The 27,919-nt window shown below is 48.4% G+C and overlaps 1 protein-coding gene across 2 annotated transcripts; it reads left to right on the plus strand.

Annotated features, from left to right (window-relative positions):
- The first annotated feature begins 42 nt into the window (after positions 1-42).
- Positions 43-26,181, plus strand: Bckdha (Branched chain keto acid dehydrogenase E1 subunit alpha). 2 transcript variants are annotated; one of them, XM_077681163.1, is made up of 9 exons: positions 43-254; positions 2,681-2,866; positions 3,795-3,990; positions 7,391-7,552; positions 10,289-10,433; positions 10,904-10,965; positions 17,318-17,459; positions 19,181-19,352; positions 24,624-26,179. In XM_077681163.1, the coding sequence occupies exons 1-9, from the start codon at positions 156-158 to the stop codon at positions 24,804-24,806; spliced, it is 1,347 nt and encodes a 448-aa protein (XP_077537289.1). In that variant the 5' UTR covers positions 43-155; the 3' UTR covers positions 24,807-26,179. The 2 variants fall into 2 exon arrangements, with proteins under 2 accessions (XP_077537289.1, XP_077537291.1); XM_077681165.1 differs by lacking the exon at positions 43-254 and having other exon boundaries at positions 2,687-2,882; positions 24,624-26,181.
- The last annotated feature ends 1,738 nt before the right edge of the window (positions 26,182-27,919 follow it).

A 27,919-nucleotide genomic window follows, 5' to 3' on the forward strand; every position in this document is an offset into this window, starting at 1 on the left:
AACCGATTCAGAGCGATTTGAAAAAATCGCCACCATGTCGAGCTGATCCAAAGCGATCCAGATTGTAGCCAGTCTCGCTCAGCTGCTGTGCATCCCAAACGTTGGTGCTTCCTGCGTCGTGTGCGTCGCAGTCGACAACTGTTCCTGCGGTTACGATGGCAGCGAAGACGGCAGCCCGCGTGCTCCGTTCTCTTCTGGGAACGCGAAAAAAGCACCTGGATTGCAGGCTTTACCACGTGACGGCCGTCGTGGCTGTAAGTTGCAGCATCGGTGACGTTTGCTGTGCGCGAAAGCGCGCAGTTGAATGCGGGACATTTACCGCGTGCGCAGTTATGAATGTTGCCGTCACTACGGTCACCCAGTCTCCGGTAGTCGTGATGGTACATTTGTTGTGGCACACGGCGATCACATTTTTCCTAAGGCACGGGCTGGTGTTGCGGGGACTACACATTCCGCATGTTTCGTGCAACCACCTGTCGAGCAGCTCCAGCTGTGCTAGCGCCCAGATGTGTGCACGTCAAAGCCGCCGTGCTCATTCTTTTAAACGGCTGTTAAGATCGATCATTCTCTTGAAACCCATCCAGGCGCACGTTGAACGCGGTCATAAGTTACATTTTTTAGTTTCTTTGTTGCTTTACCGAATACGCTGCAAGCAGCGCCAAAATCTCGAAGGATTTAAAAACCGTTGGTGCGCAATTTGAACGTTATAGCTGAACAACCATTTGAGAGTTGTAGGAATATACCTGTTGAGTGAAAAGTTGAAGTCGCTAGACCACGGTGCATGTAAAAGTCACGAATGTAGGTTTATGTGGTGCATTTGCAGCAATAGCTGACGTGGCGGTACACTGCGGAAACCTTGTAAGCGTCAGCTTAGAGTTTGAGATACCAAGGCTTGATGGCTCAGAATTGTTTCAAGGTGGTCTACAGATCTTCAAACCCCACTTGGGAAAACTGGAACTAAAGGGGAGACAAACACGAGAAAGAGAGGGGGAATATTGAACATCAGTTAATTGGGCCAACAAGAAGTGGTGACCAACGCTTGGAGACTGCTGGTGACTTGGGCTGCTCGTTCAGCAAGTCCGCTGGACCCAAGAATCCGAGCTGTCTAACGCCGCCTCCCAGTGCTCCACAGAGAAGAGATGAGGGGCATCGCTGAATGATATGAGCAAATGATATGTTTCGTAGGCTCCACAGTAGGGGCATTGGGGAGAGGGAAATATAGAGGGATAAATTGTGTGTAGTCTGGCGCGACGGGGGGGCATTGGTTTGAAGAAGGCGCCAGTACCGTTCCTCTATAATAGAGAGTGACCAGTGGGGTGGAGGTTAGCATTGGAAAGAGAGGCGGTAGTGGCAGGCTATTTCCTGGATAGTCAAAAGGCTATCGCAGGTTAAACGGGCTCTGTGGGAAGGGCGGCGGCTTGGCCAAGCCTGGTCAGTTAGATCTCGAGCTGCGAGGTTAGCTGCTTCATTTCCCTCCAGCCCCGCATGACACGTGGTAGGATATGAAGAGCATGCAGAGAAATAGTCCCCTCCCCCTGGCAAAAGTACAGACTGCTATTTTCGAATTGGAGATAACAGTTGTTGGGGTAGGCTATGAGAGAGCGATAGCCGCGTCTTCCACATTATCACGAAAGCACCTTTGGGTATCAGTGAGTGATAAGAGGTTGCTTTGGGATTGAAGGCAGCAGTGACTGCAGAGGTGCCATAACGGCTATAGCCAGTGTCCACATAGGCTGTGGGACAATTGTGAGAGCTGTGTGGTTGACTCCTCTTTCGTCCAAACTTTCCCACGTTGTTTTAGAGGATATCATGTGCACCCAACTAGCCCAAAGTCGAGCTTTAACATACCAACAGACCCTTTGTCTAAGTTTTCCCACGTAGTTTTAGAAGATATCTGTTGATGTGCACTATTATCACCTCAGAACTTGCGAAACCTTCACACGTACTAAACTTGAATGGGCGACTTCTATTTGGAACCCTCATCAAAATTACCCAATGAACGCATTAGAAGCAATTCAAAATCACGTTGCCAGATTTATTACCTCACAGTGCAGTCTTCGCTTAAGTATTAGCACTGTTAAACTATCACTCAACCTCCCCCCCCCCCCCCCCCCCCTCTAGAAATTCGCCGCAAGGTTACTTGGCTCTGCCATCTGCACAAACTATACTATATTTTCCCGTCACAACGCAATACCGTTCTTCTCCCTCGTGCCCGTTCATCGCGTCGCCTCTTTAACTCTCGAAGTTTATAGCGCTTACATGGTTCAACTAACGCTTTCAACAAATCCTTTTTACCTACAGCCATTGAAGATTGGAATAACCTGCCCGAATCCATAGTCAACAAATAAAACCCCTTAAAATTTAAACTGCTAATCACTAACTATGTATTTGATTTGTTAGCAAATTTACAATTGTTTCTGTTTTCTTCCATATATATTTATTTACTTCTGTTGACACTGTTTTTATCGTGTAGCTCACTCACGAGTATGCTTTGTACCACTAACAATTATGCATCTGTTGAATTGTGCATTTGCCTCCCATTGTGTAATACCCCGCAAGGGGCCTTTAAGGGATCAATAAATGATGATAATGATCTACTGGGAACACATCCCCTCCTCTACCCACTGCAAATGCTTTCTTTTTTTTTTTTTTTTTTTTTCATCAACGATGCATGGAACAGCAAGAGCAGGACGGGGGCTCGTCTGGCACGCCCCTGGACGACACAACCCGGCCGCGCTTCCTGGGTACCCGGTGTGGCTTCACGGAAACCATCAAGTTCCAGGCGCACGTGTTCACCGAGGGATGCCCCGTCTACCGTGTCCTCAACCACGATGGAGAACCCATCGTGCCCTCCCAGGACCCACAGGCAAGCAGGCGCGCAGGTGACTGCACTGAATGAGAGAGGGCGCACTCCTGGATTGACTCGGCTTTGTGCGCGGATAAAAATCCAACCCCCTAGGATACTGCTCAGGGTGGCCGTGTGGCCAAAGTGGGAGGTTACTGATTCAACTGCTGGCCACGGGGGCTGTTTTTTCTGAGCGAGGCGGAGGTCAGCGATTTCAGAAGCTATCATTCGAAATCGGTAGACGCGTTAGGTCTTTGAATTACACCCTCGGTTATTCCTGTCAACTGCGTCCGCAGTGCTGCAACCAGGCCAATCTGCTACCAAGTGGTGTATATAGTCATCTAAGCTGTGCTTGAAAGGGGCCATTAAGACACCATACAATTTTGGTCAGTTTGAAAGAACTAGGCTTTGGTAGCGCACTCATCTCTATTCCACCCACAAAATACGTTTAACGAGAAAAAAAAATGCAAGAAATATTAAAAGACGTCTAAATTTTGCGTTACAGTGACCTAAAATGATGAGGAAAGATGTATAGATCTATCATGGGAAAGCACTAAACCCTTTGTTGTAACTGCTCATTAGCCATGCAGTGATGCAATCAAATGGAGTTAGAGGCCCTACTACAGTTGTCCAGTGGCTTACCGTAGGTTGGCCAATCGCACAAACAAGATTCTGTACATCCCAGAAAAATTGCTGGGGTGTCGCCACTGCTCTGTCTGAGTTTTTTAATGTCAGTCATTTGCATGAAGTTTGCGATAAGATTGGCATCACTATTACCAAGACAAAGCAGTCTTTGTAATGAATCAAACCTGCATTTTGTCTTCAAGGCCTCTTTGATGGGGGATGAATGTGAACACTGCACCCGTGCTTCAACTCTGTAGCGTATTAAGGAATGCCTGTCGCGGTGCTCTCATGTTCGTTGGCCTCTCGATGCTGCTGCCCTCGACAGCTGCCCGAGGAGGTGCTGCTGAAGATGTACCGCGGGATGACCCTGCTGAACAGCATGGACCGCATCCTGTACGAGTCCCAGCGGCAGGGCCGCATCTCCTTCTACATGACCAACTTTGGCGAGGAGGGCACCCACTTCGGCAGCGCGGCCGCCCTCGACGACAAAGACCTCGTCTACGGCCAGTACCGGGAGGCAGGTGAGGTGTCCTGGTCGACGGCACACACTCGCCTAAATGATCCAGAGCCTCCTTTTGCTGCAGCATGCCTCGTGGTACTGCCTTGGACACGTCAACCTCCAATTTGGGCATGTTGCCATGTCTGAAGCCCAGCAATGGACCTCTCCCTGTATGTAAACAACGTGACGTCACTAAGCGCACGTGCGCGACGGGTGGCGCCTGCTGGCGGCCGCGAAGTGAGGTGGTGGTTGGCAGAAAGCGCACACCGACGGCACGGCCTGGCCGCAGGGCGGCCGTAAGGAACGATGTGCCGTTGGTTCGGGCCGTCACTGGCTTCCCACATTGCAGGTGGGGGTCTAGCTATCCTAGCTGTGGCCGTCGCACCTCCATGTAGCTTTCCGCATCTACAACCTCCGCAACACTTTCGTTTACCGCACGGTCAACTGAACGGCGACGCTTTCGGATAATCAGTGCGCGGCAGAACAGCCTAAACGAGTCATTCTGAAGGTTGGTGCTGTTACGACGCATCCCAAAATGTTTTTTTAAGATTCTTTGTGTTCGGACACATACCAAGGAAAACTAATTTATTGTTGCTTTCGAGGTCCGCTTAAGCTAAGCGCGGTGCCTCAGGCAGCTAAACGCTCCCTGTTCTTGGTCTCTTTGCGTCGCCCGGAGACAGTGGCGTACACACGATTTCATGTCGAGGGGAAAAAGGAATGGTAAAGCATGAAAGGATTAATTAAATAGTAAAATAAGCAGCAACGAAACAAAAATATGAAGAGCAAAAGGCGAAACTTATTCCAATAAAAATATCGCGATGATGTCGTTCTCTACGAGATTTACCGATTGTTTTCTTACCTTTACCCCAGTGAAATCTCGGAATGGTTCATCGTCATTGTGAGAGTAACATAGCAGCCACATATGGTTAGTGCGTATATCTTGTGACAGTGCACTGAAATATTTTCGGTAGCCATTATTTCACGATAGTTAAAGTTAGTGTCCATGTACACCCGCTGCATACGCCAGCGTCGGGAGGCCGCAACAAATGAATACATTCACTGAGTCTGTTCGCTAAGGGCAAATACATTTTTCGAGTCGCGTGAGCGGCCCATCTCGCCCCGAAGGCACGATGCTACATGTGAGCACGGCAAGCATCTCAGTTTTCCGGCATCCTCAAGGCAGAATATAATTGATCAAGGTAAAAATTTATTGTATTTACAAGCAATGAATTTCGTTCGTCTTGAACAGATCCCCCCATAACAAAAGACCAAACTTGTCGTTGTCGATCAGGCGGCAGGCCGCTATTGCGGATCCCTCGTTGAAACATTTATTTCGCGTCGCCTAAGCAGGTTAGGCATTCATTGTGTTTTTAATACAGTGCTCTACCTCCTCAAAACATGACAATATTTTGCAGCAAGAAAATTTCCGTCTGCCCTCTCCTCCCCCTCCTCCCCCCCCCACCCCCCCCCCCCCCCCCCATTTCACTTGAGCAAATTTCTGCTGGTGCTGCATGATAGCAGATGCGCATGGTTGATAAACAGTATCATTTCATTGCACGAATCAGCGCGGACTGCCAATGTAGACGGTATGACTGCGCTTTGGAGAACAGCTGAAGTTCGAGAATGCGAAATGTTGCTACGATGTCGCTGCTTTGGCTGCCAGCCTCTTCGGCACATTGCGCGCATCCACAGTACACGCCGAATTTACCTCTGTGGGGACTCCGAAAAGTCTGATGCCGCTGATTTTGCTCGCAAAATTTGGGCAGCTGAGAGCACAGCAGCCCACCGGCATCAGAAAAGCCAACACGTAAACAAAAATCCCACTTTTGCGCGCGTCTAATGCAGCCTCACTGCATACGCGCCGCGCGCCGGTCCGAATGTTTTGCCAACCACCCTCCCGGCCACACCCAGCACGTGCGATTTCCGTGACGTCACGGCCGCCGCGTGACGTACCCCGGTAGAGGTCCATTGCTGCCTTCATGACATGTACAGTGAACGTGAAAATGCCACCTGTCGCGGTGGCTCAGTAGCTAAGGTGTTGCGCTGCTGAGCACGAGGTCGCGGGTTCGATTCCCGGCCGCGGCGGCCGCTTTTCTGGTGGAGGCGAAAAGCAAAAACGCCCGTGTGTACGAGATTTCGGCGCTCGTTAAAAATCCCCAGGTGGTCAAAATTAATCCGGAGCCCCCACTACGGCGCGCCTCATCGCCTGCGTTGCATCGGCGTGTTAAACCCTACAATCAATCAATCAATCAAATGTGAAAACGCGACCCAGAACATGCCAAATCGAAGAATATTTAGTGCAGATCACGTAGTGGCACGGTTGTGATGTATTTGGAAAATCACATTTACAAACGTTACTGTTACGGAGCCATGCGACAGTTTGACTTGCATGGAAAGAAATTGTGCCATTTTTGTGTTTCTTGTTCGCATCTTTGCGTTCACATTTCAATTGTCTGTAACTGTTCAGGTGCGTTCATAAGTAACTGGAACAAGGATTTGTGAATATTACAAAATATCTGTATTACTAGATTAATGAAAGCGATTACCGGTTTACAGGAAGTTTTTTTTTAATTAGGGAGGACTTTTTTAAATGCACACCGATAAAGCCTGGCAGTTTTCTAAAGAAGAAATTCCTGTAAATTGACAAGGCTGTGTTCCAACTACTTTTGACGTCACCTGTACATACAGGCATAGAATAGCACATATCCTTAGGTGTGATGAAGCAGCTGATCAAAAGTTATGTCAGTTGGTTACAATCGATAGGCAGTTTTCTTAGGTTCACCAGTAATTCCAGTAAGTAAAAACTTCAGCAGCCAGTGCAAAAACTCGCGGCACCCGTGCGCATTTGCTCCCATGATACCTTTACTGAGTTCTAACAGCACGTGCTGAAGTTTCAACTTTTGTGCATGTCATCATAGGCGTGCGCAGGGTTCTTGATTAGGGGGGGAGCAAAATCTTACTGCAACCCCCCAGCAAATCCCAACCTCTTCCCTCTGAAGGCCTAGTGGTCTGAACGCAGTGCAAAGACGATGACCATGAATGGTTATGAAATTTTTATTTCAGTGCGACGGAATTGCAACACATACAAAATATTTCTGAGCAGATGTTTTTACTTTTATGTGTAACACCGGCAAAGTATGAGGCAAATTTGCCACCCCCCTCCTCCCCCTCCTTCGTGCACACGCCTATGCGTGTCATTGCAACCATAAGTACTACCCATGACAGATGAGACTTATAGCGGTGCTACACGGTCGTTTCAAAGGCCTTCCGAAGTGAAGGCACTCGAGCCAGTTGACTGTTGAGTGGTGCATGGACTATTTACTAGGTGCACTTGTAAGTAAGCGTTTAGTGGTCAATTAAGAGTTGCTGCGTAGCTCAGGCATCACATTAGTAAGCTAACAGCTGATGCATTCCACGTGCAGGGGTGCTGGTGTGGCGGGACTACCCGCTGTCGCAGTTCATGGCCCAGTGCTACGGGAACGAGATGGACGACTGCAAGGGCCGCGGCATGCCCGTCCACTACGGCAGTGACAAGCACAACTTTGTCACCATCAGCTCCCCACTGGCCACCCAGTTGCCACAGGGTGTGTGTTTTGCCCCCTCTCCTTCATTTTGTAGTGGTGGCAGCATCAAGTGGTGTTTATAAAGGCCGAGTGGTTTGGTGGCAGGAGCTGCTTCACGGGCGGTGCAGCATGCTGCACCTTCGTACTTTGCGTGCACTTCCTACCTAGTCCAAATTTGCAGCTGAAGCTTTAACCTTGTGGTGCTTTATTTTGTCTAGTGGGCTGAGACCTATATCTGTTTAATTTTTCTTACTTTTTTGTACTAAAATTCTCCCGGACCTAGCTTAAAGGGCCGTTTGAGTCTAAGCCCCGTATTCGGAAAGTAGTAGTAGTAGTAAAGTCCTTTATTGGGATGGGACGGCCGGTTGGCCAGAGGGGGGAAATGGGAATAGCAGGGAGGGAGGATTAACACTACTTGAATCTTCAAGGGCCGTAGATGATCTAATTGTCCATTGAGGGATCTCATTGTCCAGTTTGAGGGACCAAATGGGTTGTAGGCCCCGGCTCACACTACTCGAGCCAGACCGCTCTCAAGGGAAAAAGTGCCTAGCGCGGCAAGGAATTGGGGGTCATGGTATGGGGGATTAGCTGGTGAAGAACCATTTGGGAGTGCATTTTCGATAATATATCGATGGTCTGAGAATGCAGTGCAGTGCCAGATTAAATGGTTTAGGTCAAGAAAACTTATCTTATGCCTTAAGGATGCCTTCCGTAAGTGTCCGAAAAGTATCAGAGTGAGGAAAGGCCGCCGCGCGTTTCAGAAACCTTCCTTGAGGCTCCCTCTTGAAAGGCGCCCTTTTCAGAGTACGCTAGGCTCCTGCGAACGAGGCTAGCGCGCGACGCGCCAATCCAACGGAGTGTGGGCGGGACTTGATCCTTGCACCAATAGGGAAGGACGCTCCCGTGGCGCCAGCTTTAAAGCGCTCGGATGAGCCATCTCTGTCGGTAGCCGATCCCCGTAGAGAACTTTAGGCTTAAGATCGCAGCATGATATTTTATCGGCGCTCACACTACGGCCGCGCATAACTATCCTTCGCATAAATTTTCACCACAGCATCATCCAATTTCTCATATGTGTAACTTGGTTTGCCCGATTGGTTGCATTCTGGCAAGCGGCAACAAACTGTAGCCACATCAACCGGCGTCGTTCTATGCGCAGATGCAGCGCCATGGTGCCGATGCTGGTCGCATCGCGAACTGGCCGGGCCGGTGTACAGTTGTAAACACGTCCGTGTGCAGGCAGCAGGCGCGCACGCGCATCGATTTCGCTCAAAGAAAGCACGACATTCTTTACTGCTTTATCAATTTCTTGCGAACGGCGTGTGAAATCTGACACCTCAGCTAAGCTATCATCGTAGTCTGCGATGTTGGTCTGGAAAAGGCGCACATAAGGTAGGTCGGGAGCTACCTTAAGTAACGCTTGCTTTTCGGGCTGATAAGTTCACAAAAAGGCGCCCTTGCAGCATAAGTTCATTTTTTTGTTACTCGTCAAGGTGCACAGAAGTGTCGCGAGGCCAAAGTGATACTTAAGTTAGGTTTGTGAGTATGGGGGTAAGAATTCTGAAATAGCGCAGCAGAGAGGACTGGTCTTTTTAAATATTTGGAAGAATTTGGCAACCCTGGGCTGTTGCTGTGCTGCACAATGTTTTATGGTGTAGCGAGTTCCTTTTGCACAATTGCTAAGTTGCGCATAAGCCGAGACTATAGTGTGATCAGGGGGGTGTAAAAGGTATCCGTTACGGCCAGCACTGACGGAATCTCTTAGCAGAGACCCTGCTTGAAGGACACGTGCATCTTTTGCACTGGCGTCAGCGGAAAGGGAGTTCCTTCCAGTTAATTGGGTGCTGGTGGGAGGCCAATGAGGAGACGCTGCTGGCCAAGATAGCCACCAGGCCCTGCCGTATGGGCAAACAAGGCATGGGGACCGAGAAAGCCCCCACACGCTGCAGTCCGAAGATAGCAGTGTCAGAATTACTAGAGTGAAATTTCATCGAACTCAAAAAAAACTCGAAAATAGAGTGGTGGCTCCTTGGGGCATTTCGACCGCATCAGGCAACATCTGTGGCCAGCCTGTTTGGATCGGCTGGCACTGTTTAAAACAAGTGTGAAATTGACAACCTGTGTGTATAGCTTCTGTAACAGAGCAATGCAAAAGGCACTGCCCTCTCTGGTCTTGCCATGGGCTTTGCAAGTGAGAAAAAAACAGCAAGAACATTGCTCTCCCCCCTTTTCTATTAAGACTTTGACAGTTCAGTTAGGCTCAGGTTGTCGAATTTGGAAGGTTTAAACTTGGGCTCAAAGTTCATCGCTTGAAGCATGCAGGGAGCCCCTGGCCATGCTATTTCATGGATGACATGCTGTGGTAGGTTTGGTGGGCCACATGGTTATAACCCAGTCTCCACTTCCTGCCAGATTACATGCATTCACGTGTTTTTGTCTGTTTACTCCACCCAGTGCGTTGTGAGTGGGGCTTCTTGGTACATCATAACATCGTTCAGGAAGCAGGCAGCTTGTGTATGTCAAACATCATTTTACACCGAACAGAATTGTACTGAGATAGAAGAATAGAGCAAAGTTGTGTTTTGTCTTTGTGGTCTCTCTGAGTACAGTGCTCCATTTAAGGATAGGCTTCAACAGAGACACGCAATACACTAAAATTCTTGGGGTACAAACACAGGGCTGCCGTGCAAATACTTTGACATGGCTGAGATAACTCAGTAAATGTTGCAGATGAGTACGCCCCTTCTTGCATTGCAGCCGTGGGCTCTGCGTACGCGTTCAAGCTGGCCCAGAAGAAGAACTGCGTCGTCTGCTACTTTGGGGAAGGTGCCGCGAGTGAAGGGGACGCCCATGCCGCCCTCAACTTTGCCGCCACCCTCGACTGCCCCGTCATTTTCTTCTGGTGAGTGGGTGACAGAAACGCGTCTACGGAATGTGTCAGAAATGTGTCCACATTTACATTTAACCTCTGACCCTGGTTTTCTCTCAATGATATGTGACAAGAGCTAATGGCCCGTTGCAGGGACCTTTTGAAATTTGTCTACCGCGCACACCTGGGCTCTTATTGGGCCCCTAACCTAAAATTTCTCTTATTAAATGTCGCCACATGTAATGACCCACTGCAGCAATATTATTCTGGGTGCATTGCAGCTTCCTCTAGCTTCTTCCCTCTTTTCGTGTTAAGTTCCTGGCTCAGAATTCACTTGCCTTTCATTGTGGAGCCGAATTCTCGTTTCCCAACTGTTGAGCCACAAATTAGCTTCGCAGGCAGTTGCCGTAGCAGAATTAAGATGCACATTGTGTCTGCCTCTCTTTGCGGCCCTGTGTCTGTGGATGCTGATTTGCCTGTTCCGTTTTCCTCTTCCCTGACAGCCGAAACAACGGCTACGCGATCTCCACTCCAGCCTATGAGCAGTACAGAGGCGACGGCATAGGTGAGTGGGGCCTGTCGCTGGGTTGGGTAGATTAGCTTTGGCTGAGACTGCAAAGTGCATGCTGGCGTTGTGTCCTGAGCTTCAGTCTACTACCACTGAAAAGTTGCCCACCACACTTTTTTGGCACAGCACGGATCTGTATGAAGATACAGGGGAATTGTTTAGTTCCCTTACGGCAAGCTCCTGGCCAATCAAACACCCATTTGGTTGGTCCAGGCGTCCTTAGAGAGGACATTTCACATATGCAATGCAATGATTGCTGGGCAATTTGCCGTGCATTTTCTTTGGAACCGTGAGGAGAAAATACAAGTCGGTTAATTCATAATATCGTCACGTCAAAGTAACAACCGTGCCACTTTTAAAGGAGCCGTGAAGACAAAATGCAAGTTGGGTTTATTAGAAAGACTGCTTAGTCCCGATAACAATGATACCAATATCATCGGAATCTTAGAACAAATAACGGACATATTAAAGCAAACGTGGGAAGCAGTCGCGACCCCCTAGCAGGCGCGTAGCCAGGATTTTTGTTCGGGGGGGGGGGGGGCTAAGGTTGACTCCGCCCCCCCCCCCCCCCCCCCCCCCCCAACCAAGAAGAAAACGCCCGTTAGTTTGCAAGCGCCCTTAAAGGCTATCAAGATAAAATACATGTTTGGTTCATTAAAAAGTCTGCCGTGGGCCGATAACAATGATACCAGTTTTATTGCAAACTTCAAAGGAAGAATCGATATATTAAATTAAACGTTTGAAGCAATGGCGAATCCCCGCCCACTTTCCGGCGGCGATTTCACTGACAGTTCAGGATCTTGTTTGTACGATTGGCGCCCAACGTTAAGTCACCGCCAAGGAACATGATTGGTCGATTGTAGAGGGGCCTCCATTGCCGATATCACTTCACTGCAGCGCTAAATTTAAAAATTTTTGACATTTGTTGCATTGCTTCGGTTGAAAAAAAAAAAAAACGCCTGCGATTGGAATGGAGCTGTGCGAGTTACCAAAGGCTAGTTGCTATTCAATTGAACAAGGTTGTATTTTGTCTTAAAAAAACCCTTTAAGGTTCTCTCATGATATTGGTGTTGATTATGATTGTATTTGTGCCAGCTGAAGTTGTAAACTGGGCGGAAATCCGCAGACTACGTGGTGCAAATCTCTGCCCGTGATACTGGACGTACATTGCACGCACGGGAACCTTGTGCAGACATTGCATTAAACGGCCATAGTTTCATGCAATTACTTACTTTATTTCAACATGTGGAGTATGGTGAGTGTGACATCCGCAATAAAATGACGTAGGCCGTAAGAATTAGATTTTTTTATTTAGTTGTTCTTGTCCAAGATGCAAAATAAAACGTTTTGCATTCGACGCCCGTACCGTAGCGGCCAGTGTAAGGCCAATGGAGCTCATTCTGTGCAGTATACATCGAATCTATGCACTTGCGTTATGTGTAGCGCAGGTTTTATCTTTAAAAAAACGAGAGGCTATGAATGATACATACAAGAAGCATTATGTCTGTAGCAATAATTTTAACAAATATCAACCCTAAACACACAGACATCACGCGCAATAACAGCGCTGTTAAGGGCGAGAATTGCACGAACATGGCAGGATTAGTCCACACGCAAAGAGGAATAATTCAGCCATCAGTATTTGTCAAGTCATGCCAGTTTAAATTTGCGCTTCTGTTTTGAGTCTCAACGCAGTCCATTTCGTAGCTTCTATCTGGTCTCCAGGCGTACATGAGAATCTTGTGCTTTGTAACATAATGGACCTGGTTTACATTTCGGCACAGCCCAAATGTAGTCTGCTGTAATGAGCTTGGTGTTCTCAACTAGTTGCATTATTGCCTGTCAAGTTTTCAATGCTTTGTGCATAAATGCCCTATAGTCTGCCTGAAGGCGTGTACTATCCAGTAACTTTTCCGGAGCAGCCACCCCATTTAGGTACCACTCCCAGATGAGATAGAGCAAGTCACTGCAAAGTTCACCATTCGATGCTGTATCGAACTTTATATTTAGCAAGAAAAAATAATAACGCAAAGACGACGATGTCTGACCATACTCTTGCGGTTAGGCATATTCTGTGCAAGCTGAGCAAAATATTGCTGCGTTTTGAATTTTGTCGTGAGATCTGAGGAAAGAGTTATAATGCGGTTCTACCATTTTGGTTTCAAACTTTAATAAAAGGACATACTTTTTTAGCTGACGCGTGCGCTGCCATTTTTCAGCCAACTGCCGGTTTTAAAGCTAAACGATAAAAAAGTATTTGCAGTTCATGAGCATGGGCGGCTCTGGAATGTATAGGACGCACAGGAGTTTTCGGTAGTTTTCGTTAGAGACGCGGGAAATGGAAATTATGCTGGGAATCTCCTTGGTCCACCAGAAAACGGAGGACTGGGCAGCTGTGCAGAGCGAGCATGACCTTCGGGCATGGTACGATGCCCGAAAAAGGTCAGCATTTTGTTTCCTGGAGTGCACCAAGAAAACATGCGTATTGGCATGGCCCCGCATACAGAATGACCAAAGACTACCATGCTTCAGCATGAAGCGGACAGTAATGACGCAGTTAAACTATTTCCTTGGCTGAGAGCGACCGTGATGTTGAAACTGAAGCAACAGGATCGATTGGCTAAACATTGCAAAGTTGTTTACCGTGATAATTCCTCGGTCAATTTCGGTTACTTAAGAAATGCTGGTGATTGCTCAAAATGCCCTTCATGCAACATTTTGGAATGTATACGTAGCAGTTGTGGATTCAGGAAGAAAGACAACAGCGCGCACCCGTATGTGCGGGGGGGAGGAGGAGAGCGTAGGTGTGCTGGTGTTCTTGAGAGGGCCTGCGGCTGTAGCTCGTTTATATAATTTGGAAATTCTGTTGTCTTGCACGACCGATTGGGCCTTGAATTAATGATACTCCTGCGTCCACAGAACTTCAAAGAAGGCCAGGAAGAGTTAAAGGAAAATCCTACCAGAAAGGCACGTTCGTTTCTTCGCCAGCAGTACGAAGGTCCTTCACTTGCGCTGTGCACGCTGCTATGGGTTTAAAATTGGGTGTAGCAGTGGATGCACGCGTAGATATGAAACGCGGTAACAAAAGTCCCGATATCGCGGACACAATGCGACAGCGGCTACCTCACATGGAGTTTCGTCCCAGTAAAAGCAAACTATTAAAACTGCAGCCAGAACAAATATATTTTTCACTCTTCATGTACTGATGCTAACGCTGTCCCGATACACTCTCAGTAACCCTCACCAACTACGCGCATAATAAAATATTTAGGCGTGTACAGGAGTTAAATTTACGTTTTCCCTCATTAATAATCACCTATCCGCTCCACCGTCGGCGCTTTCAACGACCAATTCAAACGCAAATACTGCATTCGAAATAAAACGAGATACACATTTCTAGCTCGCAGACGCAAGGTACTGTGGCATCGTGTAAATATATGAAAATGATTACTCAAATATCAAAGAATGCATAACTGATCTGCACTGCAGAACTTAACGTACAATGCAAGCTCCATCGCCAAAAGACATCAGTGATCATGCAAGGATTAATCGCTGGAAGAAAATGACTTACAATTCAAGGCCTCTTTTGGGTGTTGGCACTTGGAACATGAGCTTCTCAAAACCAGGCACGCTTCTATCCTCGCGGCATGTTGCAGTTGTGTTTCAGGCCCCTGAATATACACTACTCTGGGCAGCCGCCGTCCAGGGAAAAAGCGGCCGTGGACGCAATGGAGGGGCTTTAGTTGTGATCGAGGTAGAATATGGCCATCTGATTGTTGTTACTGTCACGACGCCGTCTGCCTGTGGTAGGGGCCGTAGGGCTGGTGACCGTCGTGCCTTCACATTTAGGATAAAGTCTGGGACTGGCTCGGGGAGCCGCAGCGCGCCTTTTTTGTCGACCCGCTGTTCTCCAGTTTCCTAGGTTAAGGGAGAATACCACCGAACAAAGCTGCCTAATCGCAGGGGTGAAATTGATTGTCGCAACATCGCCATCGCAAGGGGACACTCAGTGCGCGCAATCTGAGCCCACTCCAACAAAACCCTCCCGGGCTCGACAGAAACGTGAAAAAAATTCCCTCGCACTTCCCCGAGGGGGAGAGTGTGTAAGTGCGAATGCACGGTTGCATTCGCACTTAAAAGAAAGGTGCATTTATTCACAGACACCTATTTGTGTTGTCGCTGTACTTGATTGCTAGAAGGATCGCTTTGTGGTCCGTGAAATGGACCGTCAAAGGGTACTGGAGGACGGTGCGGACTTGGCAGTTTCTCACAAAGGCCAGGTCGATGAAACCGCCGTTGATGGTGGTGGGCGAGTCGAGGGGTACGCACGACATGAAGTGCGTGGCGTGCATGTAGTCGACCAACCACTCTCCGTCCTTGCGGACGTCGACGTTGAAGTAGCCGACCAAGACGACGGGATCCGAGGGTTTGGAACGCGCGCAGACGCTCTCCATGGCCGCGTCCACGTGCTGGAGGACCGCTTCGCGTGAGAGGTTGGGGGCGAGGTAGGCGGTTAGCACGAAGATACCGTCGCCGGAGTATGCGTCGATTCCTGGTCAATCCCTCACGTGGGTATGTGCCATGAGGAGGCGCCCAACACCCGCAGTCACTGAGCGGAGAGAGAAGGAGGAGAGTAGCGCGCGCCCATCTCCCCCCGTTGCTAGGGAAGACGAGGAGCGCGCGCACCCGCAGCTGTTGCTATGCGGACTACGGCGGCGGACGATTCAGGCTCGCTTAAGAAGTGCATTCGCACTTAAAAGGAAGAATGAAGGGCCCGCTGGCGCGAGGAAGAGGGGCATACCTTGCTGTGTGTCTCATTCGCAAAGGCCCGCTGCCCGTGCACGACATTCATCCAGCTAAACTGCAGGTTTCATCCATTACGTGAAGACTCGTGCACCGCATTCTTCAATTACCTTGCACGAGTCTTCAATGTGTGCCCACGGCCGCTTGATCTCCCCCTTTCTAGATGGAGCGGCCGTGCATGGTCAGCCACCGCCGCTTGCACGTTGTTCTGCTTAACATACAAAGATCGCCTCTTCCCTTTCGGGCCTGCATCGTACCAGTCTTCAACCATCAATGGCCGGCGGTCCCTTTTTTTTCCGCCGTGGGTTAGGTCGGACCACTCCTTGCTACCCCGGCCGAGTCAATCTCCTCTGCTGAGAACGACTCAGCCGGCCAATTATTCTCTGTGTTGTCACATGTCTCGCACAAAGGGACACAACGCATGCCTTTGGTGTCCCGTGAGCTGAGCTTACCCGAAGGGCTTTCGGGGCTGCCCCCCTCCGCAATCATCCGTCAGCGGTTCGCGCCCTTCAGGCGCTTCGTTTTGTCACGGCCCGACTCGACTCCCGTTCCGCAGCGCGGAAAAAGAGTCGAGTCCGGCCGTGGTTTTGTGTTAACACCCTTGCGTAGGGCAGACATTGAGTCGTGAATGCTTCTACTAGTGGCACTTTCGAAGGATATGCAGCTTTGTTCACAGGCGACATACCAGGCATGCATACAGGCAGCACGGCGACGGCCGGAAAAATTTCGGGGGGGGGGCTGAAGCCCGGTCAGCCCCCCCCTGGCTACGCCACTGCCCCCTAGCCAATTTCCCGCAACTTTTCTATGACGTCACGGAACCTTGTTTGTTCGATTGGCGGCCGCCTAACTGACCTGTCGTGATGACACATGCCTGGACATCTGTAATGGGGCCTCTAGTTCCATTTGACGGCATCACTCGAATGCTAACGTGCAGCTAACGCACTGAAAATTGTTTTATTGTTGGCTCGTATGACGTCATTCTTGCTCATAACACGTCACTGTGGCACAAACTTTGAAAGTTTTAAATACTTCTTGCTTTTTTTTTTTTTGTGAAAAAACATCTTTTGGGGCTGTAATGGAGCTGAGTGAGATACTGAATCCTAGTTCTTTCAAATTACACGAACTTGTATTTTCTCTTCAACGCTCCTTTAACAAAAACTAACAGGAAAGTTGTGAGTCACCAGCGCCTTTTTGCTGTGTGCCGCTGCGATGTCACACAGACCAGTTCAGGTGGCTGCAGTCTGGTTCCATGTCATTGCACAACGAGTTAGCACACTGTGTGCTCTGCTTTTCGTGCTTGGTGAGAACGTGGCGGGAAATTCAAAAGTGTCATTTTTTTCTTTCTTTCCAAAGCCAGTGTTTTTCGGGGCTAAAATGGGATTGAGTGAGTTATCAAAAAAAAAAAAGATTATGTGTGGGTTCTTCACAATGTAAGTCACGTTCACGACTTGGCCCAGACTGGTTTTGCAGTGGTAGCCACATGTTTGTGTGCTCAGCTGGTCTATGATGGTTCCCTGCCCATTGACCTCTAACCTGGTAAACACAGTGGCAAGGGGGCCCGGGTACGGCATTGCGTCGATCCGGGTGGACGGCAACGACGTGCTGGCCGTGTACAACGTCACCAAGGAGGCCCGCCAGATCGCCGTCGAGGAGAACAGGCCCGTGCTCATCGAGGCCATGACCTACAGGTGTGTCCTCGAGTTGGTGTTCTTTTCTTTGTCTTAATTTGAAAGCAGCAAACGGTCCATTGGGCGAAGAAGTGAGCGTCCAGCGTCTGTAGCAGTCAAGTGGCTCCCACACTTCCCATCAGTCGTGGCGCTCAGCACGTATGGGCAGATGTGTTTGTGCGAACGCTTGCTAATAAGCTCCCTGAGGGAAAAACCCAGCATTTGACTTCCAGGGGTTGTAGCAGCAAAACAGCTCCTAAGCCTCCTCTTGTTTGTAATGCGCTTCAAAGTTTGCTCTGCGTGGCAGCACATACTGTGCCACTATGCTGAAACTATTGGCAGAATCAGAAAATTGTTGTTGTAGTTCTTCTTCTCTTTCTTACGGGGTTGCTGATAGCTTGCTTAGAGGCATAATCTATTCGGAAACAAGTTACCACCCTACTGCACGTATCGTTACGGGGTGGCGAGGCCACGCGTGCAGGAGCCTAAAACAGAAGGTGCGTCCACTTTGGGTTCCATTTCCAGACTGACTTTATTGGCAGAATCTCGAGAAGGAAAAAGAAGATACATAGAAAAGAATGGGGAGGGTTGCTGCAGGCATCCACCGCAACGCAAGCGTCCTTTTTGGAGCGGGCGGCGTGGAAGAGTCGTGTTCATTTCCAAGCGTTCACTCACTGCGCGCACAACACACACACAAACCAACCTAGCAGGTCACAGCCCAGACATAACTGTCGTGCACGGGCATCCTCGGGGAAACAGACGCTCTTCGAATGGGTCTCCCCGAACGCCGGTGGTGATCGTACGAGGTGTCGAGTGACGGGGCCCAGGCGCTTTACGTGACCCGCTGGACGCAGACAAGCCTGTGTGAACTTCGTCTGCGTGTGGTGCCGACGCCTCCTCGGTCTTGTCTCTCGCGTTGTCTGCAGCTCCTTACAATAATACAACAGAAACATCTCGGCCTACGGTGGCCACAACCTTGGCAGTGGTGAAATGCGGCTGTCCGTGTGAGTACAGACCGATAGCCCTTTGTAAAACTCAAAGAAAAGCATGCAGTGGCATTCAAGTGGATAATAAATATTACTTTCGCATTCACAACTTGTAAGAAGTGCTGAGCTGTCCTGGAACTCTTTTTGCCTCATCATTAGTTGACTAGGAGGGGGAGTAAGTGGATAAGCTTTGTGCGAGAGTGAGTGTGGTATTTGTACGCTTACCTGGTTTGAGGTGTCCTCACTCCAGGATACCTTGGTGCTGGCTGGGGAAATGGGCCCCCTCTACCAATGTATGCCGTACATGTAGAAAAGCCAGAGAAAAGTGGCAGCAATGGTTCTTTGAAATGCGGGAACTCCCTGAAATCTGAGGAGATTGCTCCACCTCCATCTCAACTCAATCCAGTCTAGCTGAGCGTGTTGCAAAGTTCCCACAGTCTTGCTTATAATCGGCTAGCCAGAAGTCAAACTAGCATGTGAAAACTGCATGAAACGTCCTAGGATTTGAAAGAATTTGAGAATACTTTCTTATGGTGAAATTAAGGGAGAAACATTGTTATTTTAACATTTCTTAGGTAAAGGGCAAAGTGAGGAAATGCTAAAACTTGAACAAAACAGTTTGTGGCTGCTAATGAGTCTGCCCGAGCCATTTTGTGTTCTTAGAACTGAGATGGCTTTTCGCCACCCATCTATGGCATGTTTTGTACCGGTATCCGTTTCGACCAGAATTTTTTCCTCTCATGCGGTGTGGTCCAGGATCGGCCACCACAGCACGTCGGACGACAGCTCGGCGTACCGGTCGGTGGACGAGGTGCGGTCGTGGGACCAGAAGGACCACCCCATCACGCGCTTCCGCAAGTACCTCATGCACCGCGGCCTCTGGGACGACGCCAAGGAGGAGGAGTGGAAGAACGAGACCAAGAAGCAGGTACGCCAATCCGCGACTCGTCAGAAAAGGGGATGATTTTGATGAGAGTACAGGGCTGGGCAAGTGAACTCCCCATGCGTGGCTGTCTTTGAGTGTTGAAGCTGAAGTAATTGTGATTTGGCTTCGGCCCGGGCTGTTGTGGTTTTGTCCTGCTTCAGATTCAGTGCAACGAAATCCAACTGGTAGTGTCGTACAAATGGACTCACTTCAGCTTGTCCTTGAAGTGGTGTGTTGCTATTTTCTAGCAATACTGTGTCTGCAGCCCCGAATCTGGTTGGAATTTTAGATGCGACGCTGAGAGCATCTCTTGTCGGCGGCCCTGTCCTTCCTGCGTGCGTCCGTTGTTGTCCGCATGCGTCCGTTGTTGTTGTCCGCAGCCACTCTCCCCCTCTCCTTTCTGATAGCGAACACTCTCTCGCGAGGGGCATTGGATTCGATTGGTTTGGCTTGACTTGACTTGGATTTGGATTGGATTAAAGTGAATCGTGTTGGATTGTGTTGCGTCATAGCCGCAGCACTCTCTCTCCGCGGTCTCCTCTACTTCGGGCGCGCTGCGCATATAACCGGTGTGCTTCTCTCCGGCGGCCTTTCGGTCGACGGTTGCTCTCTGTTTGCGCTTGAACCCCCCTCAGCGTCGCAAGGGGAGGTGGGCGTAATTTTTTAGTGCAGAGGGCACAGCTTGTCGTCGTAGCTGGTTGGGTGTCGCACGCCCAAACAGAAGCTTCAAAAAGATGATTTATTATTAGGTTTAATGTGCCAACACTGCACAGGCGATGATGCGCGCCGTAGTGGAGCGCTCCGTATTGATTTTGACCACCTGAAGGCGATCTTTAACGTGCGCCGAAATCTGGCACACACGGGTGTTTTCTCTTTTCGCCTCCATCAGAAAAGTGGCCGCGGCTGCCGAGAATCAAATCTGCATCCTTAGGCTCAGCAGCACAACGCCTTAGCCACTGAGCCACCGTGACGGGTGCTTCAAAAAGATAACCGCTTTCTTTGGTTGGGATCGAGCCTGGGTCCCTTGCATTACGAAGCCGATGTCCATCGCATCCGCGCAATCCTCATATGCAAGGTGTTCGAGGTGATCTTTATGCTGCACTGTTGCCATGGACACTGCCGTTGCTAGGCTGCAAATAATTATGCAATATTATAAAAGGAGAACATCATGAATTAACGCATTAATTACACTAAATTAATGAAAACACAATCCAGTGTCTCTTTACAGGTGTTTTTAGGGGCTGTGGTACCCTCTCTTGACTACTTTCGCTATCAGCGCCAGGCTGATACTGAAAGTACTCAAGACGGGGTGCCACAGCCCCTCTGGCAAATCACTGCTCCACACTTCGACAGCTTTCTCGATGGGTGGAGCTGCTTGAATTTTTTGTTTGTAGAATTCGATGGGGGGCGTTGATAAATCTCGACTTGAAAACAACAACCTAATTTAATAGTATCAGTGGTGTAGCCAGAATTTTGTTTTGTTGAGGGCTCTAGGAAGCCAGGAAAGAGTGGCAACAAGAAAAACTGGTTCTTTTTTTCTTTCAAGTTTGTGATTTAAGCCAACTTCTGCCCCAACACAGGTCAAATAATGATGTTAGTCTTATGGCAATGCTTGGCTTGTGCACTGTTCACTGGTGCCGTGTTCAGCTGCATTTGTGCCAGGATTTATTTACAAAGGCTGTTGCAAAATTAAATATTAAAAACTAAATAAATTTGAAAATAGTCGTTTTACACAAAAACAGAATTCACATCTATAGTCAGAGCAAGAAACATCTTACATCCCTGAATCTCATTGTCATAACTGTGGTAATAAAGTTTTTTATTCAGAGATCAGCTTCCCCCCTTAACTCCAGCAGTTTTATGCTGAGTGTGATGCGCAGTTGTACAGAAGGGTTTGGCAACTCCAAAAAAAATGAGATGGAAGAAGGGAAGTAGCATGCATGGATAACAGGCTCTGCTTGAGAGGGGTCTTGTACAAATAGTGGTTTATTGGTTCGAAGCAAAGAGAACATTGCATTGGGATAAATTTGGAAGGCTATCTGGGCTGTACAAGTTGACAAGTTGTCTGACATGTGCACGTTGTTATTGCTTGTATTCACTGGCAAGGCACGCATGCAGGCAACAATGAGAGTGCGCCGTCACTGGTTGCATCAAGCTCCGCGAGATGGCGGTACCTGTCCGTGCTAAGCACATGATTTGGATTGGACATTCCAAACTCATACCCCCGAATGCAAAGTAAAGCCTTGTGTTCAATGTGAGTTTGATTAATAACATTGGGTTTAATCGGAGCAGACGACGCACGCCACTGTTTTTTTTTTTTTTTTTTTTTTTCTTCGGCGTACGGGCGCAATGTCACAAGCCGCGCCATGTCCGTGGTGCAGCGGCCTTGTCTGTGGTCGTTTCCAGTGTTGCGAAGTGAAGAAATTGACAGCTAAACTTTTCAATGAATACCGCCTATACCAAAAATGGGGAACTCACTAATGCTTTCTGAGCTCCATGAGTTCTCATGCGGGGAAACCAGCTGTGTCGTTCAAGGTCCACGTTGTGATTGCAGTTGCTCAGGCCAGCGCCATGGGGAGTGCTCAGTTGTGAGTCAGTTGTTTTGTTTGTTGTACAGCTGTACAATTGTACAGCTTGTTTTGCGTGTTTAGCCATGGCCGGTCTGGATGCGCTTGCTCGCTGTTTTTACGGCTTGAGCGGCCATCGCGATTATTACAGAGCTGTTTCTATACAGTGAGGGCATCGCGAGCCAACCCCTGGTACGGTGCACTTGCGGTTGCATCGAGGCAGCCCAACCCCTCAAACCGTGTTGCACTGCAAGCGCGTTACTTCTATTGAGTGGTTTATTTTGCGCGTTGCTCCTGTCATTCCTGCAGATCAGTGCAGTCAGTGTTTCCTGTACTACTCTGTAAGTGCGGTAGTGAGCGCGTCCACAGTGGCCATGGTTTGTTTAGCTAGTCGCAGTTTAACTAGATGGTTTTCTAATAAAGCACTGCACGGGCCTGATTTTAAGGCCCGAGCCCAACCCGAGCCCGCTTTGTGAAGCCCGAGCCCTAGCCCTGCCCGGGCCTGTCATCTCAAGCCCAGCCCAGGCCCGGCCCGGGCCTGGTCATTTATTTTTGAGCCTAGGGAGGGCCCACATGTGCGTGACCAGGCCCTAGACCCGGGCCTGGTCATTTATTTTTGAGCCTAGGGAGGGCCCACATGTGCGTGACCAGGCCCTAGACGCTGAAGAAAATTGATATTTGCTCCAGTGTCTTCGTAGCGGGAAATCAGACAGAGCATCTAGTCTGTACAAGCACGTCATGAATCGAAACGCAAAAATTAAGAGTTTAAAAGTGCACATAGATTAGCTTACGCCGTCTGCAGTTCACGCCACATCGGCGTAACAATAGCTCGCATTCTTACACGAGAGACACCATCACCTTTGATGACGAGACTGTTGGCAACTTCACGTGGTTGTCTCGGTCACAAGTTGGTATTGCTGAAATTTCTTGCTCCCCGTTTGAATTCACGAGTATGTGCGTGCGTTGAAATATTCTCCCTGCAGTGGTTGTTAAGCGGCGGCGCTTCTCTAGCACACGAGTTAGATTTCCAGCCACGGCAGCCGCATTTAGACTGGTTTGGCATCTAAGACACACGTACATAGACCTAGGGGCACAGCTCGAGGGTGTCTTAATTCCTTCCCCGCTAGGGCATTCCTTGTAACCGTATCTTTGATATGTTATACACCAAAATATAAAATCTTGATGCAGTACATGAAATGTCACTAAAATTAACGTATAGTGACTATCAGGCCTAGCAAAACATGTTTTTAAAACTGTGTACAACTAACATCAAGAAGTGCGTAAATGTAAACTCACAATATTCAATTTTATGCTCTTTTCTACACTTCAAGCCGGAACTATAACGGCCGGGCCTATGAATTCAACCCTGAGCCCGGCCCGAGCCCATGGCGTCGAGCCCGGCCCAGGTCCGCCGATAATCGATTTCGGGCCCGGGCTTTCGGGTCAGCCGGGGCCCGTGCAGTGCTCTAGTTTCTAAACACTCCTGCTACTCTTCGCTGGTGCATCTGGGTACCGTTGCATATGTGCCTTTTATGTGGGGACCCGCTGCCATGGGTTAGTGGCTAAGGCGTTCTTCACAGATGAAGTAAGAGTTGTGCAGCTGAGCCCAAGGGCATTACAAGTTGGATCTATGCCACGATGACTGCTTTTCAAGTGGAGGCGAAAAGAGAACACGCTCCCCCCCTCCCATGCGTTGATGCTTTGAAGCACGTAAAAGACAGTTGCAGGTGGTTGTGGCGCACCTCATAGCCTAGGGGTAGCTTTGGCGCATGAAACCTGACCATCAGTCAATCAATCTGTTTCAGTAAAAGCTCGTTAATTCGGAATTCAATCATTCGAATTTATGGATAATTCGAGCTGCACCATTTGGTCTGGCGAAGCCTCCATAGAAGTCTGTGTATAAAGAGGCCCGTTAATTTGAACCCGAGTAGGTTGTGCCATGGATAATTCAAACTACGCGTCACTGTGCCGATGCCTTGGTGCCTGGCACACAGCCAGAGAAACGCACCCTGTGCCTACACGTGAGGTTGCGTACAACGGGAAAAGTAAAACAGGGTAAAACCAATACGTAGGGCCAAAGACAGCGGCGTTTGCAGATGTTGAACCCTATGAACCACTGGGGAGCTTTTTTTTGCGGGGTCAGCTAGCGGGGGGGGGGGCTTCCTCAGTTCTCGGCCATCATGTACGCTCCTCAAAAGGAGGGGTACTGTTACTGTTGCGTCCTCGAGCTGCCCTTGTTCGTAGCTGTAGCACGTTCATTCTCTTCTGAGCTTCTTCTTCTTATGTACATACTTTTCTTTTCCTTGCTATCTCCCAAGGTTCGGACCGCTTTCCTCTTTCTGGGTAATGCTTCACCTTCCTGGCATTTCATCGTGCATTGCAACCAACGCCTGCCGCTGCTCTGCTAGCATGAATGGTGCAATCTCGTGTGGTTCTGCAACACCCATCAGTGTAATTGCGACATTTTCCACTGTGCTCATAGACAAAGCTCTGACCCTAGGCGCCGAACAACCAGCTCCCTTGATTATGAAGCGAAAAGTGCACAGCTGAGTGAAATCGTAGCAGAAGTGGTTATAACAGAGCGCACCGATGCAAGCTTACTGGAGTAGAGTATAGGATGGGCACGTAAGTTGTGCTAGTGAACTCTCATGAAGCACGCAAGTTTGCCTCTGTTGCATTGTCCCTCCCTCCCTACCCTTATCTGCAGCTGATGCAGGCGTTTGCCCGTGCCGAGAAGCTCAAGAAGCCCGCAGTGAAGCACATGTTCTTGGACGTCTACAAGGACATGCCCCCCTCGCTTACCGAGCAGTGGCACTCGCTGGAGCAGCACCTGCAGCACTACCGCGACCACTACCCACTCGCATCCTTCAAGGGCCTGTCCGACGACTAGGTCCCGCTCACTCCGGCCAGGGAGACACACCACCGTGCTAAAGATGTGTGGAGTATGGTGTTTTGCACCGGTACAGCCGGTGCTAATGACAGTATTCACTATAAAAATATACATATCAGTGCGGGGGGTGTAGTACGGGTTGGTATCTGTCACTTGCTCTGTGTTGTTTGGATGCTGCAAATAAGAAGCGGTGCATCCTCCGGTGTTAAGTTGTAGAGCACCATAGGGCGAGAATACGCTGCTGGTTGCTTCGCAAGTCTGCCAATTAGATGTGGCGTGGGGTTTGCATCGCTGCCGCTTGCTCAACATTTGGTTGTTGGGATTGTCAGTTAAATTCGTGTATGAGACCTTGGAGGAAGCAAGCCAACAGTTTCTTCTTTTCGTTCCCTTCTAGATTCAGATGCGACATGAGCGATATTGGTTTAGCCCACCGGCCCTGTGTATGTAATGTTAATGAATAGAGGACGTGTCTCGTAGAGCAGAGTCCCCGAGTGACGCGAGTGTGATACAACACTGTGATGGTTCCCCCTGTTCTGATCTTGGCTCAAGAGACGTTGTGTTGGGTTGAGACTTTGTTGAGTTGTGTGGTTTGAGTCTTCCTCATAGTTTTGGGAGCACTGTGATAGCTCTGACTTGCAAGTTGCGAGTTTGAGGATGGTGTTTGTTTGATGAGTTTGATGATGGGTTTGATGAGTGAGTTTGATGATGGTGTTGTTTGAGGTGTTGTTGTTTTTCACTGCCTGTTTATGGTGGATGCTCAGCAAAGTGTTCTCGCATTTGAATGACAGAAAATTTGCATGGTCTTATGAAAACTATTCGAAGTAGCAAAAAATTTAACTCTAAAAAACAAAGACAAATTGGGATTTGCTGACTACAGCTGCTGAGCTCTTTTTTTAGTCCAAGTTGATTTACAGTTATGTCTAACTTTTCTAAAACTGAAAAAAAAACAAAAACACCCCCTACAAAGTAATAGCAGATGTCAAAAACACTACTCATGATGCTAGTTTGTCAATTCAGTGGTTTTTGCAACTTTATGATTGCTGCTCCAATGGCCGAACTACAAGACAAGCGTGAGAATGTGGCACGTTATGTTCTTGTCGGGCCTCGTGTTTTTAACTCAGTGGAATGCTATTTTCAAATCCTCAACGCTTTTGCGCCGTTAACCCAACATCTTGAAATAAGAGCCGTGAACTCAGTTGCCGAAAATTTAAAGAGGTGCGGGCAACTGCATTTTTCTCTCATTTTTGCGAAATTTGTATTGTTTACGGCGTCTATGCAGCACATTTTTGGGAACCAAATTGGATGTATTGGAGGTACAATCCCTACACATTCATGTACAGTACATTGTACTAATTGCTACATAAGTCTTGTGCTAGCAAGGTTGATACATAATACCATTGGTGGGTGTATAGAGACCTGCCCCAAGAGCTCTCGTCTGTAAACATTCCTCGTTTTTGTAGTTCCTGCATTTTTGCAAGTACTGCTTGCAGGCAGGCCTGCTAGACTCTCAACTTTTGCTTCTACCTCTGGGTTGCATTCCTAGTTGGCACATCTGTTACTGAAACATTGGTGCAAAGCCTCAAATTACTTCATGGGCAAAGTTTGTTGCAATACTTTCTTAAAAGCCAACTGCACTCAAATTTTACCTCAGCGATATTTACTTTGAACGTACACTAACTGTATGTACCACCAAACCAACTGGGATGTGGCTGGTAGCCCTGTGAAATGACGCATTGTTAATGAGTTAGAAATGTTTATAATAGCTTCACCACAGGCTACGCTGCACCTGCCAAAGGAACACACAAACAGCCACGAAGGAGAAGTGACATTGCGGCTGGCCGGGTGCTTTTTCCTATGGCCAGCCAGGAGAACCGTCCAAGCTCTACTTGGTGCGCTTCTCCAAGGGCTGTGGCGAAGGCGAAGCGTTGCACACAGGTTTGCTCTGGCCGGCCAACCGCACGCGGCCGCTCGCTTGCCGGCTAGAGCGTCACTTCAGCCTGGCTGCACTCTTCTCAATTTCGGTTTCAAAGTCTCCACTTTTTGGTGGCCGTTAGCGCTGTGGACACGTGTATTTCAGCTGTCATGTTTTGTATCTTGCAGTCTTTTTAAAAAGGCAGACTGTACAGAAATAGCGTCTTCAAGAGCTTGAAGTGCAGTTGGCAGGCCGTTTTGCTTTATTGGGAGCAGTAGGGTTATTTAGTTGTGCTTTTCTGGTACACATTAATTAGGCGCTGCCTTTGTTGAGCATGGCTGCAGGAATACTTTCTTTTTCTGCTGCAGGAGCCATGTGCTCGCAGTTTCTGCTTTAACTAGTTGTACCATATGGGTGACTCGTAAATGTTTCTCTTCCACAATTCTTCCTTCTGAGCTGCATGGGGCATACACGCAGAAGGGCTTTGTGCGGCCAATAGGCAGCTGTTGTCTCTTTCAATGTAGCAGCTTTTTGAATCCTTCCAGAGTCTTCCTGAGTGCAGAGTATGTCCTTGCTACTATCTTTTGGGACCAGGAAACATTTGGTGTGTGTAAAAAATTAAGAGCCAGAGACATGCAATATTGTTAATGCACTGTTTAACACTGTGTAATAACGGTGCTCTCATCGCATCTGAAATAATGCCTTAATAAGGGCGACACTGGTCTCAAAACAGCTTCTTTTAACTTTTAAGTGAACTCTGTGAAACTTGTCAGATTTGCTGCTTTTTCCCCACTGATTTCAAATATGCCATTATCTTCGAGTCAGTCAACTAGCATCCAAGATAATAAGAGAATTAGCCATTTTTGGCAGCACAGTAAACAAAACGGTCATAAAACTGTAATCTTCATATTTTCCAATACTATGAACCCTGGCAAATGCAATAAGAGAATCGTTTTCTTTGATGCACCGCTTGGAACTAATTTTACAGCTCATTAAACTTGAAATGGGCGTTGAAAATGGTTCCTTGCCACTGGTGCCACCAAAGTTTAATTAGCTGTAAAATTAGTTCCAAGCAGTGCATAAAAAAACGGCTTCTCTTATTGCATTCACCAGGGTTCATAGTATTGCAAAATATGAAGATTACAGTTTTATGACCAACACTTTTTTGTCTATTGTACCACCAACAATGGCTAATTGTCTC

The sequence above is a fragment of the Haemaphysalis longicornis genome, unplaced genomic scaffold (assembly GCF_048455015.1).
Source record: "Haemaphysalis longicornis isolate Haplotype H1 unplaced genomic scaffold, Haemaphysalis longicornis Haplotype H1 scaffold_8, whole genome shotgun sequence".
Taxonomy (NCBI): Eukaryota; Metazoa; Arthropoda; class Arachnida; order Ixodida; family Ixodidae; genus Haemaphysalis; species Haemaphysalis longicornis.

Bases quoted from the DNA above. Each gene is read 5' to 3' on its own strand.
- Bckdha (XM_077681163.1), top strand. From the start codon at position 156: ATGGCAGCGAAGACGGCAGCCCGCGTGCTCCGTTCTCTTCTGGGAACG. The intron at 255-2,680 runs GTAAGTTGCAGC...TGCATGGAACAG, and splicing joins ACGTGACGGCCGTCGTGGCT to CAAGAGCAGGACGGGGGCTC. The intron at 17,460-19,180 runs GTGTGTCCTCGA...GGTGTGGTCCAG, and splicing joins ATCGAGGCCATGACCTACAG to GATCGGCCACCACAGCACGT.